Source organism: Ischnura elegans, chromosome 1, assembly GCF_921293095.1.
Source record: "Ischnura elegans chromosome 1, ioIscEleg1.1, whole genome shotgun sequence".
Lineage (NCBI taxonomy): Eukaryota > Metazoa > Arthropoda > Insecta > Odonata > Coenagrionidae > Ischnura > Ischnura elegans.
The window spans coordinates 25,018,886-25,040,081 of record NC_060246.1 but is presented as its reverse complement, the minus strand read 5'-3'; the positions used below and the strand labels follow the sequence as shown (position 1 = coordinate 25,040,081).

Here is a 21,196-nt window from a genome sequence, read left to right as displayed (position 1 = left end):
TGCAAGTGCAAGTACGAGAATATCTCTTTACACTCACAAATCCAACGCTTCAAGCGATATGGATAAGGTAGGGTGGATCTTACCCCTGACTTTACCTTAAATATAGGTTTAAAATTAGTAAAAGTATACAATTTAATAGCAAAAAAGTAAAAAATAAACAAAATACTTGCATTTTCGATATTATTTAAGTTTTAGCATGAAAAAAGGAATTAAAAATAATTGTCAAGCATAAAGTATAGAAAATGAAAATTATCATTATGCTACTGAACTTCGGTCACAGATACTATTGAAAGGGGGCCCAAATCTCGGATAAATTTTTGCGTATTGAGCTTAAAGATAAAAATAAAATGGGAAAATGAAGAGCTCAATCATGAGCCAAATAATCATAGTTCAAGCCAAAAACAAGTGAGCGGAGATGATGATTTGATTGAATAAGATTAAACGTAACCGGATCCACAAAAACATGAAAAATTTTAAATCCTGGTATTTAGTAGCGAGCTTTTTTACTTCAACCAACCATCAACGAAGGAACAGTAGAAGAGCAAATGAATAAATGAGTAAAACTGTACCCCACCACTTTTGACTCCCAAGAAGAGAAAAGGATCACAAATTCACTGAAGCACTGAGTTACACTGCGAGGGCTACTACACGCAAAATCCGGCACGATGTTCCTTCACTGGCCTATCTAGGTGGCTCACATCGCCGGTACTAAGTAGCTGAGAGAGAGAGAGAGCACCCAATTGCTGATGGATATTCCGTCTGCACAACAAGAAATGCACTCACCTCTTCTTATCGTGTGCCTGCAGTACCTTCCCTCGTCCTCTCTCGTTCGAAACTGTGGTTCTCGAAGGGCCCGCTCACTTATTTAAAATATACCAGTCACCCCAAACTGGACAGTTTACTATATTTAACTCATTCGCGTGCACATTGTGACGTTTTGGGGAGGGGGGGGGTTAAGGGGTGGGTGAATGAATGCATTCTGGGACCATCTCGTGGGATATTGAAGGGGTTGGTCGGTGCGTGGAATGCGAGGTTGTTTCAGAAGGTGAGAGGCGTCCATTAGATTGACCCGTTAGAGTAGCGGGGCGGGGGATGAGTGGCGCCATGGTTCTCTTTTCTTTTCGGCATCCCATTCGCCGAAGAGAGTTGAGGAGGGCGAAAATCAACAAACCCATACCCGAAAGGAAGGATGCCGTTACAAATCTATATCCGACTGGGGATCAAACCGTGTTGGACTTCTGAGGAAAGGTTGTTCACAGAAGTTTACAGTAAATCCGTCGCACGGCAACCAATATTTCAATTATATCGGGGATAAAAGCATGTGGACACCGTCTCAAGCATTCCCAAAGCAGCCTAAAAGGCGGTTACATTTTTGAAAAATCAATTGCGAGCAACTCTGTAGGCAGAATGAAATGATTCAGTCATGATGCAGTTCATTAGAATACACAATAATTTAGAAGTATCAAAATAGCAATTGAAAGTAATCAGATTTGAGTGTAGGCCAAAAGATGATTTTCCTCCGGATTAATTTTCATCGTTACCATGCGAATTCGACGAAAAAAGATTAAATTAGAATTATTCCTTCAATCACGACACTTTCCCTGTCTTAGAACTCTAACTTTTGGAAAACATGCTGAATCATCAAAAGATATCTACTAAAAAGAAATTTTATGATAAATTTTTTCATAAAGGTAAAGTATTTACAAACAGTTTCATGTGGTCGTTGGGTGAAATAAATATTACTGCACTTATTTTCAACTAAAGTGATGTAATTCCACAGATGGAATGAAAATTAAGTTGCTATCAGCTTACCAACATCAGCATTCCATTATAACGCTAATTTCGATTGTCGAAATATTAGCAAATCTTCGAAGGAAGTCGATAAGGAAGGCCCACTGAAACTTTCCAGCTAATAAGGACACTAATTTTTAAATAAGAACGAAAGCGTGGCAGGAGAATATTTTCAGTTATCAAAAGAATAATAATTGATGCATCCGAGAACACATCGATGAGGAGAGCTATGCAAATCGGATACGAAAAGAACCTATCTCGATGGATGGGTGGAATGCCTGATAACTTTCCCAACAGCTTGGAGTAAGGCAATGCACACTTCTATCACCAGACTTTACAGCGCCATTTAACCATGGTTTTTACCATCAATAGCTTATTTTTTTGATTTGGTATATTATTTAACTACGACAGAACGGTTCTCCGTTGTTCTAAACTCAATCTATATCAACTTCCTCCATGGTTTAAATAAAATACTAGCAAATTTTGAATTCATTATTTTATATCGCATGGGTAATAGAAAAAATAAATAATCAAACATATTTTTTGGAAGGGTAACTTGACATCATCCTAATTGTAACGCTTGATATTTAATTATTGATATTGATGTTGTTAGGCAGTTGTTTATGGAAGGAGAGAGGGGATTGTAGAGGAGAAAGAATTAAAGAGAATTGACACCAAAAGAAACTGTATCTTTAAGGTAATTAAGAGGATTTGGAACAGAACAAACATTTGGCGTCACAATATCTTCTATTTTTTTGGCATGTGATGGATCAGGGAATAATTGAATCATGGAGGATGATCAAACAAGCGTTGATATCTTTTGATATTTCATTGATTCTATAAGCATCGTTCTACCACTTTCTCAACACTGCATGCTGGACGCGCGATGGTTAACGTGTACTGCCATTCCCTTCGACGGACACTCCTCAACGTCACACCTGGCGCCAGAGACAGCCTCTAATTGCAAGTTCCACTGCCACCGGGCGAGGTCTTCCTCTGTCCTAGCGAAGGGTCGACCAATGTATGAAAGACATCGAAAAAACCACGTAGCATGTTCCCCGCTACGTGAATTGCTCGATGTCATTCACTTTGCATTGAATAAATCTAATTTCGCGGCGTTATTATGAATGTAAAAAAATACAAGGGAGTTGGCGATCGCCTGAAAATGGTGGTTTTTAATCAATGAATAAATAAAACATTAAATAATAGTAATAAAATAAAAAATTACAAAACACGTCACTTCACGAATAGTCAACGTCAAAATTGACATTGTACAGCATATTATCCGCGAAGACGGCATATGATTTAAAATATTATGGATTCCTTAATAGGGAAAAGTAAGTAAAGAAACCAATCAATTGCAAATTGCGTTGATTCAATTAAGATCCAATTCGATCGACAAAATTGTAAAAATCGCCAAGAGGAATATAGTTACATACAAAAACTGACCACACTATAGTGACTTTTTTGTTTGCCATTTTTAGTTTTCATTAGAATATGTTTAAATATAACCGAATATCTTAGTTAGCTACAGTGTTTGCGAAATGAATATCTGAATATTTTTTATCAATATGAAAAAATCATCGAAAGATATTATATGGTTGGCCATCACTGGCAATGCTCTTTAAATAAACTGAAAAGAGTAGCTCTTCGCGATTCATTCCCTAATAACCGCTGAAAAGATGGCGACTACCAAAGAATAGTTTGAGTATGATCATGCAGCAGGTAAGTGCATAAAATCTTAGAGATTACCCAGACACTCGTTCACGCACTGCCACTCCTCATTATCTACCGATTTGATCGATAGATTTTTCTTCCTCATAGGAAAATCTACTAAAATTGGTAGCATATTAATTGCGTATTGCTTGGTTTCGCTGATGGTAGGACCTGCCCGCCTTTGTGACGGTGCAGGATTCCTCGTCCCCTCCCCTTCTTCCCCGTCCTACCCCTGGAGGCGTCGTCGGGCTCTCATCGCGGCGGCGCCTCCTTTCCTTGTTCCTTCCCGTCCTTCCCCTTCTGGTGGCAGAGGAGAAAAGCTGATCGCTTATAGTCCCTGCTCCAGGAGTGTATCCTGCGAACCCGACCCAAGGGTTTCGTTCCTATTGCCACTCCTCATTTTCATCGCTGAACCTCCGCACACCTCTTGTTCGAAGCGCAACGAAGAAAATTATTTTTTCTCCAAAAAACACAAATATTTAAAAATATTTCAACCATCACGTTTGCATGTGAATTTGACTCATTGACAATATTTTTCTCATACGACTAATTTTTTATGGCCCAACAATGGCACGGGAACAAAGATAATGGGTTGGCTAATTTGACGATTAAAAAACAATCAATTACAATGAAACAAGGACGAGTTGAAATAAAAACTATTGGCCTTCTGCGTCGGACAAAAAGTAAGGCATTGGTCAGATTCTAGATGAGATGAAGAGGAGAAAGAGAGTTTGGATGGAGCGGAGACGGGATGTTGAAAACAGTGTTGCAGGGTATAATGCGGGGTAAACGAGGGAGAAGAACATACCCAAGAAGGGTTCTTGAATATATGAATATATTTTTATCAATATGAAAGCATCATCGAAAGATATTAGATGGTTGGCCATCACTGGCAATACTCTTCAAATAAACTTATGAGAATAGGATTTTTGTAGATGGAATTAATGATAGGAGGTTTCACTCTGAATTGAAGAGGGAAGTCCATGAAGGGAATGGACACTGTCAGAGTGCTTCTCAAGTACTCTAAGCAAACATACCTTAATCGATGGAATGCATTCAGTTATTCGACCCGAAGGTTGGTTTGGGTATTCTAGGGTAGAGATCGACCCTAACTAAGCCACAGACGCGTGAATATCACTGATTCAGGGTAGACAGGCCAGTTCCTTTCCATAGGGTAGGTACCTTGAATTGGGGTGTCCGAAGGATTCACCCAGGATTTGAACTCGGGACCTTGCACTCAGTGGCCATGCGCTGCTCTACCCACTACTGTCTGTAAAAAAAGACACCCGAATTTGAGGAGCTCTTTCGTTTAAACAAAGCAATCAATTTCATCAATCAATTTTTAAACAAAAATCATACGGATGAGAGGTTATTTCTACGTTGGATCATTTAATTTAAAAAATCTTCGGCTTTATAATATTGCCTTACTTCATTTTTTCTACTAAAAAAAAGTACGCGTTTTGCGGAAATTTGGGCGTTTGGTATTCCCGTAGTTTTCGTTCCAATAACTTGAAATTTTGATACAAGGAGGCCAGTTTGCACAAAAATATGTTCGTACCTCTAAAATTGCTGTATTTATTGTAAACAACGCAAACCTCTGCTGACTTTGAAACCAATCCATCAATTGAAAATTGATTGGTACTATTGTATGCTGTACGATGAATGCAATGCTGGTACTTATAATATATACATTAAATATCACTAATAAGGTCAATATTTCTTATTATTTATCTAATTGTTTCTTTATAGTATCCGTTTTGAAAAAATGGGTACTTCAAAGACTTTTTAAAGTCAATGATCCAACGAAGAAATTAAATCTCCTTTGTCTGCTTCTTGGTGCTTTGTAATTGATTGCTTCATTTAGACCAGTGTTTCCCAAACTTTTTCGAGCAACCGTCCCCATAGATCCATAAACCTATACTCAGCGCCTCCTAATCGGTAACTTTGAAATAATAATTAGAATCATAGACTAAATAACCAAATGAGAATATTTTAATAGTTAAATTAAAAGCAATGAATAATCGAATAGGGGGATCGGGTTGTGTGGTTGCTAGAGTGTTGGCTTCCCACCCGGTGGGCCCGGGTTCAAATCCCGGCTGCGGCAGAGAATTTTCAGAGACTGCCCGATCTCTGCTTGAGTGTTGTGTGGAGGACATTTCAAGCGCAACACTCCGTCCGTCGGATGGGACGTTAAGCCGTGGTCCCCTTGGCGCCTTTCGTTAAGAGCAGGCTAATTCCGACGCCAGGTTTCTCTCCACCCTTCCTTACCTACCCATCCCTCATGGCGCAAATGACCTCAGCTGTCGGTCGCCTCCTCCAAATACCATACCGATAATCGAATATTTGTTTAGAATGCAATATGTGTATAGTTTTCATAGCACATTTATGCAAAAATGCTTAGTACACAATAATATGAACTTAAGTAGTAATATACTTTTAAGATAGAAATAAATTGCCCCCCTGCCGCCTCCTTGGCTCTTTCCGCCACTACAGAATAGAACACCGCCCCTCAGGGGGCAGTGGCGCACACTTTGGGAACCACTGATTTAGACGATAGAGCTTCTCAAACTCCGGTGTCTTACTTTTTTATCAGACATTTGGCTACCACGTTCCCCAATCCGCAGAAAACTTAGAAAAAAATCGCGTAGTCCCCGTTCGTACCCTCCCTTTTATAATTTACAGTCGCAGCCGTCTCAAAGACACGACGTCTAAGTTTCATTCATAGTAACGGGTAAATAGTCCAATGTAGTGACAGTCGCAGGTTGGCGAATTCGCGGAGCACGTCACGAGCAGACGCTTTCGCCCACGCGTGCACCTACCGCCGCCGCTCGCCCCCTCTTGAGGGTGGGGGGGAGGGAATTCAGCGGGGAAGATGCACTTGAGATTAGCGGCGACCCGCTAAACGGCCTCGGGCGTGACCGCCGCTTTTCGGCCGACAGACCGCGGAGGGATGATTGCGAACGGTCATCACGGGCGATGGAAATCGACACGATCTGACACCAATGGCTTATTGCATTCCAACGTCAAAGCAAATGTGTGGAACCATTGTGGCGCTATCTTTGTGCTCAGGGCCAGCTATGCCGGCCTCAGAAGTGAAGTCCTCTTGTGTCAATTCGAAAGTTGCTGGTTCTAGTTCCACCTGGATAGGTCTACCTTGCCCAGTGCGTGGCTTTACATTGTTAATAGATTAATCATCTGATGCAAAAGACCGTAATGTGCTGTTCTCGGGTCTGTTTAAATAAAATTTATTAAGTGCGAAAACTCCTCAGGAATACACACAAAGAATGAACTCGTATTAGATAATTAATGTAATTGGCTATCACACCTGACCGGCAATCGGGAGATCCGGGTTCGAATCCCGGCTAAGCCAAATATTTTTTATGGCTAACTTCAACCTTGGTGTATATAAATTGGAACCAGCGCGCGTGACTGCGTACAAAGTAAGTCGTTTCATGCGGTGTTTCCTTTAGAATACTTTCATAAATGAAAACGAGACGAGCCAGGAAAAAAAACACAGAAAGAACTTTGGAAAGCCACTAGAACTCCAGCACCTCCCACTTCCAACGCGTAGCCAACAGAACGAAATCGGAACCCAACGTCAGCTATGACGTCACGCACCCGTTTCCTAAAATGACGCAGTAAATATGCGTTTGAAACTAAGGCGTGCCTTTGATTCGACTCAGATCAATAAATACATATCGCTCGTCTGAAGGAGAAGGATATTTATGGAACAATTTTGGTTATACATGCGATGCGTGGGTTAAAATTTCTGCAGATAAACCTTACCATTTCTCCACTCCGCGGACTTTTTGCAAGATTTTCCTTGAAAACTTGCAAGACTTTCCTCGAAAAACCATTTTTCTTGACCGGAAAGTGAACCCGGATCCCCCGCATTCGCGCAAGGATCACTTGACCTACAAAGACAACATCCCCCTTGCGGGCGATTCCGTAAAGACACACACCGCTGGCTTCCCCGCGGCTATTTCCTTGAATAATGAATAAATGAACTCTACCGAGAAAGTATCACATGCCTATTGTTCATTTTTATTATCCGCACATCTAACCCAGGCTAGGAGGGTGCAAATATTTGGAGGCGCTGTTTCCGAGTTTTTAGCGCAGTCAAAGTTCCGCCATCTTGATTTGACAATTTTTGGACTTCTCCGATTGATATTTTGTGGTGGCTAAGTTTTATGCTGAAAATTAACTACATTAAGTGAAAAATGCTACCGTAGTCATTAGTATTTCGCTGGTGATTGTCATCGGACTTTCTTCGGCATTCGCGATACTCATATTAATGTATAAACTCTGTGTCTGTTAGCCACTTCACTAGTGGGGATATCATTGAAAATATACTTTATTCCTCTTACTGTTAGATTTCCGTTAGCTATAATAAATCCCATACGAGTATAAGTGCAGGTAAATGACTAGTTTACTCTAGTAAAATTTTATTTTCAGCTGAGCTGGTTGTAGAACGTAACCGTGGTGATAGTAATTTTTCCCTGGGAAAAGATATTTGAGTCATAACTTCGCGAAGACTACCAATAAAGTAAGAAAAAAAGTTAACAATGTGCGTTTCATAGTTTATTTTAACGTATTAACGAGATATGACCAAATATTTCACCAATTAGTACGCATTGACCCTTATATATGGGATTGCCAATGTTTTGGTCACAGTGAGCGTGGCTTGTCCTACCCAAGCACCCCCATTCTCGCTCCACGCTCGGAACCAGGGGTGATCCCTCCATATATTTACAACCTCCTTGAACCAAGCACATGCCTTAGTGGTCGAATTTTTCTCCAGATAGTTTTCAGCCCTTTAGCCGTTAAAAAATCATAACCTTGACACTACCTGACCTAAATATAACGGATAACTTCAGGCTTTACTTTGTGAAACCTCTCCATATTGGACATAAAGAAATAAAACTTTGTGAGGTTCACTATTATTTAATTATGGGTACGACCCGGGTTTCGTAACTTGTAACGGACGATGGAACCAAGTAACGAAACCCGGGTCGTACCCATAATTAAATAATAGCAAACATTACGATGTTTTATTTCTTTATTTCCAGTACCTGACCTAAAATGCCTATGCGTCTTAAGTAATATAATCCCGCTCATGGCATTGTAAAATACTCTATTCTATTTTCCTCTGAATCTAGAAATTTCATTTCGCTCTGCAAACGATCAAATGAATCAAGCTGTCAAGGCTTTCGAATCACACAAACAAATGCCCGAAGACATTCCGTAATGGAACTACTTTCGACTCAGTAACGGTGATATTTCCATCCAGAGGGAATTGTAAAGCGAAGTATCAATTTTTCATAGAATAAATTCAGAGAATTTAAACTATATCTGGAGTCTAAATAGCTGGCAAAGCTACCCCGTTCTTTGCCTTGATAATCTCTTAATCTCATTTCGCAAAATAAAAGCTCTTTAACTTTCGAGAGAATTAGAATGAAGAATTAGTTGCAAGGATATTTGCGATGCAAATTGCGCTTGTTAAAGCTCGCGTGGAACGCCGGCGAATCGGCGGATGGGGGGGGGGGGGGAAATTAATAGTATTTTACATTCAGGGCTCGTCGTCGGCTCGGGAGAAGAAAGACACGCGGACGGAATTCGCGCGGAACTTTTATCTCGCGACTGAAATCGCTTCCTCGCTTAAGGATGCTCGCTTTGTTCTCCCGTCGACTCCGTTTCCATCCCCCACAATCCTCGCTGGTCCCACAAATTCTCTCACACAATGCAGGAAGGATCAACGCATTGAGCACCCCGCATCACCGCCTTGGATGGGATGCTGTGATCTTTTCTTCCCCGGTGAACTCTCTCGTCTTGGAGCGAATTTCACACCGTGGAACTTTTGCCTTAGACACTGCAATCCGATTTAGGATTTCAAACCCCTTCTTTCTTAAGATCAATATCTCTTAACAATATATCAAACGTGCGTACAAAATTTGGATAAAATAAAATTCACCACCTCAGTGGCGTAACTAGACATAAACTTTGGGGGGATGGGGGAGTCTGGGGGGGCGACCCTCCCCCCCCCCTGGCAACAAGGTGTCCGGAAATTTTTTTTTTAAATTACATACCTGGAAATACATTATATATCATTTTTTCGCTTAAAATCTAAATTGAAGCAGATGCAGTTATTACATGTCAAAACTAGACAATAGTTTTAAATATTTTTTATATTTCTCTGAGTCTTTAGGGGGGGGGGGATCTATTCCCCTCATCCCCCCATAGTTACGCCATTGCACCAACTCATTCTTAACTGTGTGGTATTCCATTATAAGATTTCTTGGATAGTTAAATTTTGCTTAAGTAGTGGCATAGGTAAAAGTTAACTATTCAAGAATAAAATATTAATTTTTAATGTGTTTTATATTCTACAATTTGTGGTTTTGATTAACCACAACGAATTTTACCATTACTGGCATCATCAGGTGCACTATATTTTGTTGACATTAATCAGTTAGTGTTGTCACTGTTACCTAAATTCAGTAAAATACTGATTTTTAAATCTATAATCTTCAATTTTAAATCCATGACATTTAATATATAAAAATATTGGTAAATGAATATCAAGAAGCATATTAAAATTATATAATCAAAATAAATACATGATTTATATGATTATAAACTTATGATTGAAAAAGTTACATATAACGAATATAAGTCAATGAGTGGTGGTGTATGACAGGCCAACGTTAATTTATTCATAACATTTCTGAGAGTAGTGGGAAATCCTTATCCTTTCTTTCCCTAATCCATTTAGGATCAAGGATTTTTCTTGGAACTATTTTGTGTCAATAAAGACAAAAAGACTTGCTCTACCAATCAAAGACCTTACGTGAATTTTAATATATAATATCGTGACCTCACGTGAATATCAATAGGTAATCCTCAAAAATTAAGTTCATCGAAAAGATACGCAGTGGACGAGTCAAAAATATCATGTTTACAGTCCAATTTCTACCTGAAAGAAACCATCACTACCGATTTTTCATCATTTCAAGCAAAATTTCTGATTATTTCTAGACTTTTTCTCCACACATTTCACAACTTCACATAATAACCAAGTCTAACGGGCGCGATTGTACAGATGTGGTATAGATTAATTGCCGCATATAGAGTGGTGAAATGCCTTCTTTAAGCCCATTAATGCACAAAACAAAAGTTTGACGGTTTAAAATGACTTAACTGATATTGATGTGAGCTGAGGCTGATGATGCGGTGTGCAACCCGGAAACTTTGGCGAGTTAACTGATTTCATTCCACGTTATTACTCATTCGGAGATTAGGGCATTACCCACCGATCCGCGATTAGTTAACTGATATTGATGGAGGCATCCGCGGAATGGTGCTGTAGGAGCAGCTTGGTCTCCGGGTGGTCCTCCGCGTCGATTCATCTTCGTGGGAAAAAAATGCAGAACGCTTCACGATTTTGCGTGTCATCCTTACACAGGGGCCATGCCAATCTAATGAATATACAAATTCGAGAAGCGTTCCACATTTGTGTCACAAAGGTTTTTAAAAATTTATATATTTTACCATCGTGAAGCGTTCCACACTTGTGTCACGAGGATTTATTTATTTTATTTATTTATTTATTTCACCTCAAAAGATGGCACAAAGGCAATTACACCGGGTGTTCTCAATAAATTAGTAAAAGCTTAAAGATAACGCAATAAGTAAAAAACAAACAGAAAACAAAATGTTTGAAAATAAGAAGGGGGTTGTTGGCTGGACAGTGGTGAATTGTTCAGGTGGCATTCAAGGGAGGATTTTAATACAGTGGTGGAGGAGAAGAGGTACTGGGAAGGAATTTTTGTAGCCAGGGAGTTAAACAAGGAGGGGATTCGGTAGAAAAGAGAGCGTTGAGAGATGGAAAGACGGAAGTGTGTAGCAGAGAGTTATTACGTAAAAGATGAATCGACGCGAAGGACAACCCGGAAACCCAGATGAGTTAACTGATTTCACTCCACATCATCAGTCATTCGGAGGTTAGGGTATTACCCACCGATCTGGAACTCCCCAAATGAACAAGCAAGCCAAACCAATTATCAAGCAACCTCACCCCCTCGGCCCTCGGAGCAGCCGGCAGCTCCCACTCCTCCCTCCTCCCCACTTCTGCACCCAGCGCCCGCGGCGTCGGCGGAGGAGGCAGGGCAGAGCGTGGACAGCCTCAGGCCGCGGAGGATCTTAGCGAGGGGCGCGAACACCCTCTCCGATGGGCAGCGGAATGTGCAAGGAACTGTGGCCCCGGGCGGGCAAGGGCAGCGTGGGGCCGCCCCGGCCCACGACCTTCCCCGCGACTAAGACCACGCTGCAGGGCATAGCAGTCGCCAGGAATAACAACAAGCAGGTCAGAGAGACGAACTGAGAAGCGGATGATGCTTTCGCGAAATGAAATCGCTGCGTGCAATTGTCCAGGCACGTCCTAGGGAGGAGAGGGGGGGGGGGTTGTGGTTGTATTCTATATTTCCGAATTCGGGCCGAACTCCGGATGACGTCACGGACTTAGCCAAATAAGGGCATTGCTTGAAAGTTCGATGAGTGACCATCTACGTTGCTATGGCTGAAATGGCTCACTTTCGTGGGAACGTTTCTTTCTTTCGGGTCATCGTTGTTGCCTAAATCATTCTCCTTGAGCAATGAATGACTTATTGAACCATTCATTCGAAGATCTAGTAGCTCTCCGAAAGTTTTCGTTCGGAAATACTGAATGACCCCTTTATAGGCATTGGGTCCACCTTGGCATACATTTCATTTACATTTAAATGGAGGGTAAGTGATGGGATATTCGATTAGTGTCATCCGCTCGAGCAGGAAAATATACTGACCTTCCTTCCAGTAATGGATTAAGGCGATGAAGTGATTGAAGTAGACGCGCTTCAAGCGATGCAAAGAACCCGAGAAAAACTTAATTTACATCTTAAAATGTTGCGAAATATTTCACCGATAAACAGTTCCGAGTGAACATAGCAAATGATCCAATCCTCAGTAAGTTAATATTTTCTTACACAAAATATCACTTTTACCCACCAACAAATGTGTGAATTCCCGCCATCATCACCAGCTCACCCGATTACTGCTGTCGTAACCATATTGGATTATACTACTAAATTTGTCTTCCGTAGGACTTTACATACATATTTTTACGCCAACTATACGAATGAAATTCTCTTTTTTCGACTCTTCTCGTCCAGTTGATCGACGTCATCCAGCGATAAAACCACATTCCCACGTATCTCCATAGTTTTATCCACCTCGTAATTCATCTAAATGGTCCATCATGGCTGCCATATAAAAGCAAGCTCAACAAAATTATATTCAAATGAATTTTCACTTTCGTCCAAGTTTTTTTCCAGCAACACACAATGGTTTTTACTTTTAATCCTTCCGATACTTATCACACAAACTCATTACACTCCTAGATTCATTTTTAACGTCAATACTAATTCTCAATGTAGATTCTTTCTTTCTCGCGGACATCACGATTTTGACATTTCTTTTTTTAGATGCATCTCGACCGATTTCGCGTAAAAAATTATGGCGATTAAAATAAAAATCGACACTAAGTGAGTAAAATTTCGAAGGACGAACAATTTTCAAAGGAAATTCACTTCATCAACGAGAAAAATGTTTGCAAATCTACAATAATCATTTATAGGGACCATTTTTATACTTCAATGCCTTCCATCATACATTTTCTTTGACACAGCTTCTTTCTCTTAAGTTCTGATTGAAACCAAGGATTACATCCTGAATAATTAGAAAGTTCTCTCACTTCTTACTTCCCGCTACTTGAGCTTCTATGCTTTCAGTCACGGGTGACATAACTGATGAAAAACTAGGGTGTAACCTCTCTCAATTTTTGAATTCAAAAGGAAAATAAATGTAGTATTTGATCTTATTCCGTCGTTGTCTGGCATTCATCCTCATTGAAGCGCACTATTCCGGAAGAAAGTATCAGATTTCAAAATATTTCATCTTTGGACAGCCGATTTACTAACGTGGAATTGTTCTCTTGCATCCCCAACGACCATATCGATACCCTAGCCCCACCACTCTTCATTGTAACTCATCATAGAGTTTTAATTTGAGCACCACATTGCCGAATGTGGGTCCATATGAATATGAAGCTAACTTAGCGTCAATGATATTCAAAATAATGTATTCGGATGTCTACGGCGATACTGCATGGCAATAAAACATGGCAGAGTGAAAAGGGACAATAATCAATATACAATCATTTAAAAAATCAGCTTTAATTCTGACCCGAGTTCCATTTATTTGTTCATTATCGCTTATGATAGGTTCGTTACGTAAGAGTTTAAAGAAAAGGATGGTGAGGATTTATCTGGAGTGTAGGGCTCTACGGTGCGGAAACATAGACACTTAGGATTGCGGGCAAGAAAAGTCTGGAGGCGTTCGGATGTGGGTATGGAGAAGGAGAAGTGGACGGAGAGGACGAGGAACGACGAAGTGCTGGACGTGGTGGGTGAGGAGAGGCAGCTTATAAGTGAAATAAGAGTCAGAAGGTTTGAATGGAGGGGGAGAGTGGGGAAAGGATGTTGAAAACAATCTTAGAGGGTAGAATGTTAGGTAAACGGGGGAGAGGAAGGAAGATAATAGGATTTTTGGATGGAATGAAAGGGAGTAGACATTATTGTGATTTTAAGTCCATGAAGGGAGGGAAGACTCCCAGAATGCTTTATACACACTCCTTATCAGTGGAACGCTTTAATAATGAATTAAAATCACTGCGATACAAAAAATATTCTCTAAACTATGAAATGAAATATACTTCTTGAAAAATATTTGAAGAATCACCGCGATGTTTCATAAATGACAAGAACACTACTTCTATGCAGGCAGAAATCATGTATAAGTCAGGTAATTCGAATTATTATGAGATACTGTGATGTCGTTAGAGAGTCTCGGGAAGAAAATAATTCCTCGAATGTAAGGGAAGACGAAATTTTCAAGGATCAAAATGCAGTAACTCTCATCCTCATCTCTGCGTACTTTTTTAATGTAAATATAGACAATTCATTTTTCTAGTAGCACCTCTAGCCCCATTTGTGGCATTGCTACTGAAGCACATCTCCATGATATTTAGCGTATCAGAGTATTCGATGTATATGAATGTAATGGAATTATACATATGGATAGAAGAGGACCACTCAGGATCAAATAGAAAGTTTTTTTGGCTATTCACTCCCATTTACCAATGGCTGTTTCTCTGCCCAGTTTTATTCCCACAAAAATACATTAAAAGTTTATAATATAGGTTTAAACGAAAAAATACATCTTGGCTTCTTAAATAACAGGGATTTTCATGTATGTCAACTGACAGCAGTATAAGAAACGTTGGTTCAAATATATCGCTGACTCAGTGCCTCAACCCGAAGGCTGGTTTGGATAGGTGAGCGTAGATTTCACCCCTAACTAGGCCAAAAAGGTGAAATTTTCTCAAATTTAAGATAGAGTAGGTAGGTTTCCCCACATCAATTCTCACATTGATAGTTTTTGTTAGGGGTTTTAATTTGTTCGAAGGCTTCACTAGAGACCCCTTAGTCAGCAGCCAAGCGCTCTACCCACTAAGCTACCACGCTCCCCCGATGCAATGAAAAAAATGAGAAAATATCACTTCAAAGCAAATTTCGTGTATTTTGAAAATTTTAACTGGACAAAATTTTAATAACGGTATTTAATCAATTTATCTGAACTCAAAAAAGGCGGATATTATCTACAACCCAAAACTGAAGTAAGGTATCAATTTCCCGCCAACTTTGCCACCACCCATTGAACTTGTTCCCATCAGAAAGGTGTGTATCACGACCATCCAGGAATAACCGCGAGGAAAAAGTAAGCACGAGAAGAACGTATGATTAACACCCGTGGGACGTGTCATTGATGGCGAATCGAGGACGCTTACTGCGCTGAAGTAATCGTATTCCACAAGGTACGACACAACCATTGGCGAGCGAGTCTATGACTAAGTTAAGCGGCACCGTACTTTAAACTGGTACTGCAATCATGCTTTGTGTGTTTATATTCTGACTGAAAAATCTAACACGCAGAAGGTTTTGACAGGGAATGGGTAGTGGCCATGTGATAGAACAATGCTTAATATGGGAAGGCTTATACTACAAGGGTTGACAATATAACCTCAGAAAACTAAATAATAGGAAAATGAGAAATGAGTTGATCACCATTAGTATTGATAGTAAAGTATTACATTTCATAGAGCCCTCTATTCCGTTCAGTAAGCATAATATTTGCACATGCTACCTCACTTCTCTCAATTACTTTGGACTCACGATCGAGCGAATTTTCCTTTTTAGGTCGGTGAGGTGAATTTTCATGCCTTTCTGCAAATAATTACCAGGCATAATTCCTATAGCCTACATGGAGAGCTTTTAAGATGCCATTAAAAAACTGTATGCTTCAACTATGGGAACGAATTGAAGGTTAAAATCTCCAATTATCATGTGGTATATTTTCGTGAGGTGAATGGGATATCTATGAAGTATGAAGAGAACCACTGTACAACGGAGGGTTTTCGTGTACCTCGATGAGTTAATGTAAGAAGCGCGGGTTTATACAAGTAAGTAAAGGGGAATGATAATGCTGGATTATTTTTAACGGTAATGTATTGATTATGTCCATGAATGAACTGGTTTTTCGCAAATCTCTCGTCGAACGATGCAATAATTGTCAAACACTAAAAAGATTTTTTGAACACGGCTGAATGGTGCAAGACACTGAGGCGCACATAGTTTGAGCATCTCATTGGAGGCATGCGCAAATTTTTATAAAGAATAACAAAGTAATAGCTAAGTATATAAAAACAATTCATTCAGTAGTTAAGACTTAGAGCCATTCACGTTCTTGAATGCCAGCCGCTTATTTTCTCACTTTTATATTTACCAAGGCATTAGCATTTTCGTAAATTAAATTCTAGGTATAAATTCATCATTGAATCTCCGACGTAAATCAATCAAAATTTGAAAAAAACTTACCAATTGCACAATTTTTATGAGAATATTGCATTGTACAACAAATAAATGGACTTACGCTAATTCTTTTCCTTCAAGGCTATTCATAATTTCCCGCAAATTGCACCGGAGCCAACCGTTTTGAAAATCAACAATCACACCGCAAGGTAAGCCACAGTAAATTAATCAATTGGGGAAATACTGTGTTTACGTTAGATACTACGCAGACGAATTCATTGACTTTAAGATTAATGTAAACTATGAAAAAAAAGCCAAAAAAATTGGATTATTCACGATATCAGGCGGAATTTTTTTCAGAAAGCTCTTTATGTTGCGTTTTAAATTCCATTGAAAGGGCATAGCCGGATAAAGAGGGTGAAAAGTCCCCCCTCCGGGATTTTTCCCGTACTTAGGGTATGCGATTTGGGATCAAATAGGACAAACCTCCCCACATTTCCAGCCCACTAGAGGAACACCAGGGCCGGCTAGATCGAAAATACGATTTTCACTCTTTTTATAATATCTCGGTCAAGAAGGCATATTTTTTAATGCGGTTTGCGGCATTTGAAACCTTATTTAAAGGAGCAGATTTCCAATTGTTTTCAAGAACTTTGAGCGAGACAAGAAGATATGGCGTTGATTTGAAATTTCTAACGCATGTTTTTATAAAATATGTTTGAGAGGACCAAAAAGAAAAAACGTTTTCTGGAGGTGTTTTTTAATACCTTTCGGCTGGCATATTGAAAAAATAATTTTTAGGTGGTGGAACATCGCGAAAAATGCGATTAAAAATTTGCGATTTTGGCCATTTGGCTCTATGCTCTGGCCCTCCATAACACCCCTTTTCATTTATTATATTATTCCACCGATGAAGATGCCCACACAGGGACAGAATTGAATGAATACTGGTGCCAAAAATGGCTTCAGGGCCTCCAAAAACTGCTGGAATTTAAAAATATAGATTAAGAAAATGAGCTCGATTTGAGTTTTCCCCGAGTTGTATCTACGCACAAGTGCTACTTCATGTGTGGATATACCGCCACAAATTATCTCCATCCTGTTCCCGTAGAAGCTAGATTGCAGGTGAGAGGAGGTTGATCATTCCTTTCAAAAATGTGGTCAGTAAAGATTATCTATATGATAAGGTGTTTTCACCTATAAAATTACCAATTCCGCATCTATTGCATAAGTATTTCCTTGCATTTTTCTAAAATTCGTCTTTTTTTGGACAAATTCGCAGATTTATCTAACCGTAGTTTGACGGCGAAACGTAGTGACTTTCATTTTTCAGAGAACTGATTGTCCGCAAACTTTTACTGGTTTTCATGGGACCAAGTAACTGAGTAACGTCGACGAGAAATTCGGATGTTTGGTGTGCCTAGCTAAAATTTAAAAAGGAGTTGTGTAAAATAAGTGCGGTATCGTCCCAATATATGAACATTTAATTTTTTTCTTTAAAACTTTCTTTCATAACTCTGAAAATTTACTTTATAAGGGTATGCAACTGGAAAGAACACTTTCTGGCTTCCCTCGGGCGAATAAAAAGAGACGTTGTCTTTTTATTTAAATTTTTATTTATGTCTTCAGGGTAGTTGTTAATAAAATTATGCTTCCTTAAAATGCACTTGTTTGGGGTTGGTGAGAGGAATTAGGTTCACTCCTCTCCAACCCACACAAATCCTCTTTATCTCCATGAAACCCTCCTCATCCTACGCGTGGCACAGCGCGGCGACCCCTCCGGAGGCCTCGCCGCCGCCTTCTCCGACGCCGCCCCAGAGGCCCCCGAGGCGCCGCCGCCCACAGCGGAAGGCGGCGCCCCCCGCTCTGCCCCCGCCGCCCAGGGTGCACTCGGCCCTCTCGCTGCCCCTCGCCGGCATCCCCCTGCCGCTCCCCGAGGGCTCCCCGCAGCGGAAGCACGAGATCCACAGGTACCTCCGCCGCTGCCACTCTTACGGCGCCGTGCCCGCGCTCATCGAGGAGATGGTGGCTCGCCTTCCCTCGCCCTCCTCCACCTCCACCTCGGCCGCCTCCTCGCCGGCCCTGCCCCCAAAGCGCCTTCCCCCGGCCTCCTCCGCCACGCCTCCGCCATCGCCATCCTCCACGCCCCCGCACTCCCCGCGCCGCGCCCCACGCTTCTTCATCGGCGCCCGCTCCGCCTCCTCCTCCTCCAACGCGCAGGACACTCCAGAGTCTCCAGGAGGCCTCTACCTCCGGAGCCTCTCCCCCACCGGCCCCGACGCCCCCTGGGGGCAGGTCCTCGGGCGGAGGGAAGCCGAGCACCACTACCGAGTCGGCCTCAGGAGGGCCAAATCCCAGGGGGCGGTGGGCGGCGGGAAGGCGCGGAACCGTGGTCAGACCGTAGCGCCCCTCACGGAGCACGTGATCGAGATGATGCCGACGGCGCCGTCTGGGCCTCCGGTGCTGGCCAGGGCGCTCTCCTCGCCGGCCATCAGGGAGGGGGAGCCGGGAACTGGGGAGGCCAAAGAGCGGGCGAGGAGCTTGGTGGACGGCCTGCCGGTGTCGGGCGGTGAGGAGGAGCTGAAGGCGGCCCTGGAGAGGGGCCTGAGGGTCAATCGGGCAGTGTCGGTGGACGACGGGAGTCGGCCGAGGGAGGAGGAAGACAGCGATTGGCTGGAGGACACGCCGTCGCTGGGGGAGCTGGAGGATGCGCTGGCGCATATGCTGGAGGAGGAGGAGTGGGTGCTGGAGCTGGAGCGGAAGGCGGTGGAGATGAGGGGGGGAGAAGGGGATGGAGCTAGCCCCGTGAGGGGAGAGGATGAGCAGGAAACCATGAAGAGAGTGAACACGTTCATGGCGCTGAGCGCACTCTCCAGGGGAGACGAATGAAGGGCAATGTGGAGGAGGCATCGAGCGGTGTGCCAGATCAGAGGGGGGCCACACCGAAGAGTGCGGCCTCAGTCGCTTTGACGGGCCATGGGGACTCTGAAGAGCCAATTTCTAAGGGAGCCACCTTGTGCCTGGCAAAAAGCAAGAGATGAAAAGGTAATGAATGGATCAAGACATTGGAAATTCTGTATATTTTCTCACTTAAAACGCTGGGATGCTTGGAATTATGTAAAGTCTTGATTAATTTTGTGTTAATTAAAATTATTATATTTTCAGAAGATTATATTTAAAAACGAGTGCATTATTTATTGCCTTTAAAATAAATTAAATTATTGTGGCTATGAATTATATTTAGAACATGTATAGGAGCGAATACGACACTGTGCTACCTCTGAAAAAACTGAACGAAATGGATTTCAATAATATATTGAATGAATTCATACGCTAAAAATAAGTATATTTTGGAATAAGAAAATCTACATTAATATTCAAAACTGCTCTATTCGTGAATAATTCAATCAGTTTAGAAGTACAAATGGCAGAAGATATTTTGTCCAATATCATAGCAATATTACAGAAATTATTAAGAATAAAGTATTATAACTGGGAAAATATAGCTCCATACTAACTCAGCTTCCGTATTTTGCTGGATACAACTATATAAGTTTTAAATAATAGATCCTTGGGAGTGAGTACGATAAGGCGATAAAAAAGAATATAATTCTGAAGTCAGAGACACAAAGAGATTAAGTTTCATACTAAAATTTCTTTCTCTCTGTTAACTATAATATGGATTAATGATTGTTTATCAATGCTATAGGGTGACCTTTAAGATCAAAGAAAAGAAATTTCATATTGTATAATGTATACTGCTCTGAAACAATTAAATATTACTTAAACTAAACATTCAATTTCAGAGATACAAACATTTTAATCTTTTGGGTTTTGAAGAAATACTAACGAGCACTCACAAGAATAAAATGTTTTGACAGCAGCACAACAAAATATTTAGTATCAGTAATACAAAAAATATAAGTTTTAGCGTTTAAAGAAATCATAACGAACGAAAATGGTAACAAATTTAAAATCTGGTCTTCAAATATCATTATAATCTTTCTTTAAAGGATAGAAAGAATTGTGATGATTTGATGTTTATCCGTAGGGAATTCCAGAATCTAGAAGCGGTAAGTCGGAAAGAGTTGAAATGTATATTGGTGCGTGCTGGATGACTTTGGTGGAGAGCAGAAAGAGATCAGGCGGATATTGCGTTAACTCTCTAGCGGGGGATGGAAATTTCGCACAGGTATGCAGGAGTCTGGTTTTGCAACATGGAGACAAGAAATGATCCCGGGAGGCAGTGGCGTAACTAGGAATATGCTTTGGGAATATCCTTTGAGAGGAGTCAGTGGGGGCTACCCCCAGGAAATATTTGGAAAATAGCATGCCTGAAAATGCATTTTAAATCATTTTGGTTCTTAAAAATTAGCTTTAAGAAGATGCTGTTATTATACATCAAATCCAGGCAAGATTTTCAAATATTTTTTTTTATTTCTTTAATCTTTGGGGGGAGGATACATCCCCTCATCCTCCCCATTGTTATGCCACTGCCAGGAAGTAATTACTGCGGCATTGTAGAGATGATCGATTCCAATCAATGTAAAACTTAGACAAATGTCCATCTTTACGATAGCCAAAAATGAATCTTACGCAGGGCTAATTACAAACTCTTTCCATGTAGACGAAGTAAATTACTATAAACTAATATACAGCAATCAATAACAATGCTGGGTACCGTTTGGATAAATACGAGGCCTCACTGGGGTGTAATGGGAATTTCA

At 40.9% G+C, this 21,196-nt stretch overlaps 1 protein-coding gene and 1 pseudogene across 1 annotated transcript; one reads left to right on the top strand and one right to left on the bottom strand.

Moving 5' to 3' along the window:
* Window positions 1-10,924: 10,924 nt before the first annotated feature.
* Window positions 10,925-10,985, bottom strand: LOC124173802 (annotated as a pseudogene).
* Window positions 10,986-11,652: 667 nt separating this feature from the next.
* LOC124157506 (YLP motif-containing protein 1-like) lies at window positions 11,653-19,651 on the top strand. The gene is made up of 3 exons (XM_046532257.1): window positions 11,653-11,869; window positions 16,611-16,678; window positions 18,236-19,651. Exons 1-3 carry the CDS (start codon window positions 11,735-11,737, stop codon window positions 19,356-19,358), a joined length of 1,326 nt encoding a protein of 441 aa, XP_046388213.1. The 5' UTR covers window positions 11,653-11,734; the 3' UTR covers window positions 19,359-19,651.
* Window positions 19,652-21,196: the final 1,545 nt, after the last annotated feature.

Excerpts from the sequence above, each read along its gene's own strand:
- LOC124157506 (XM_046532257.1), top strand. The coding sequence starts at position 11,735 with ATGGGCAGCGGAATGTGCAAGGAACTGTGGCCCCGGGCGGGCAAGGGC. Across the intron at positions 11,870-16,610 it reads CCAGGAATAACAACAAGCAG|GCTATTCATAATTTCCCGCA; the intron begins GTCAGAGAGACG and ends TTTTCCTTCAAG. Across the intron at positions 16,679-18,235 it reads ATCAACAATCACACCGCAAG|CGCGGCGACCCCTCCGGAGG; the intron begins GTAAGCCACAGT and ends CGCGTGGCACAG.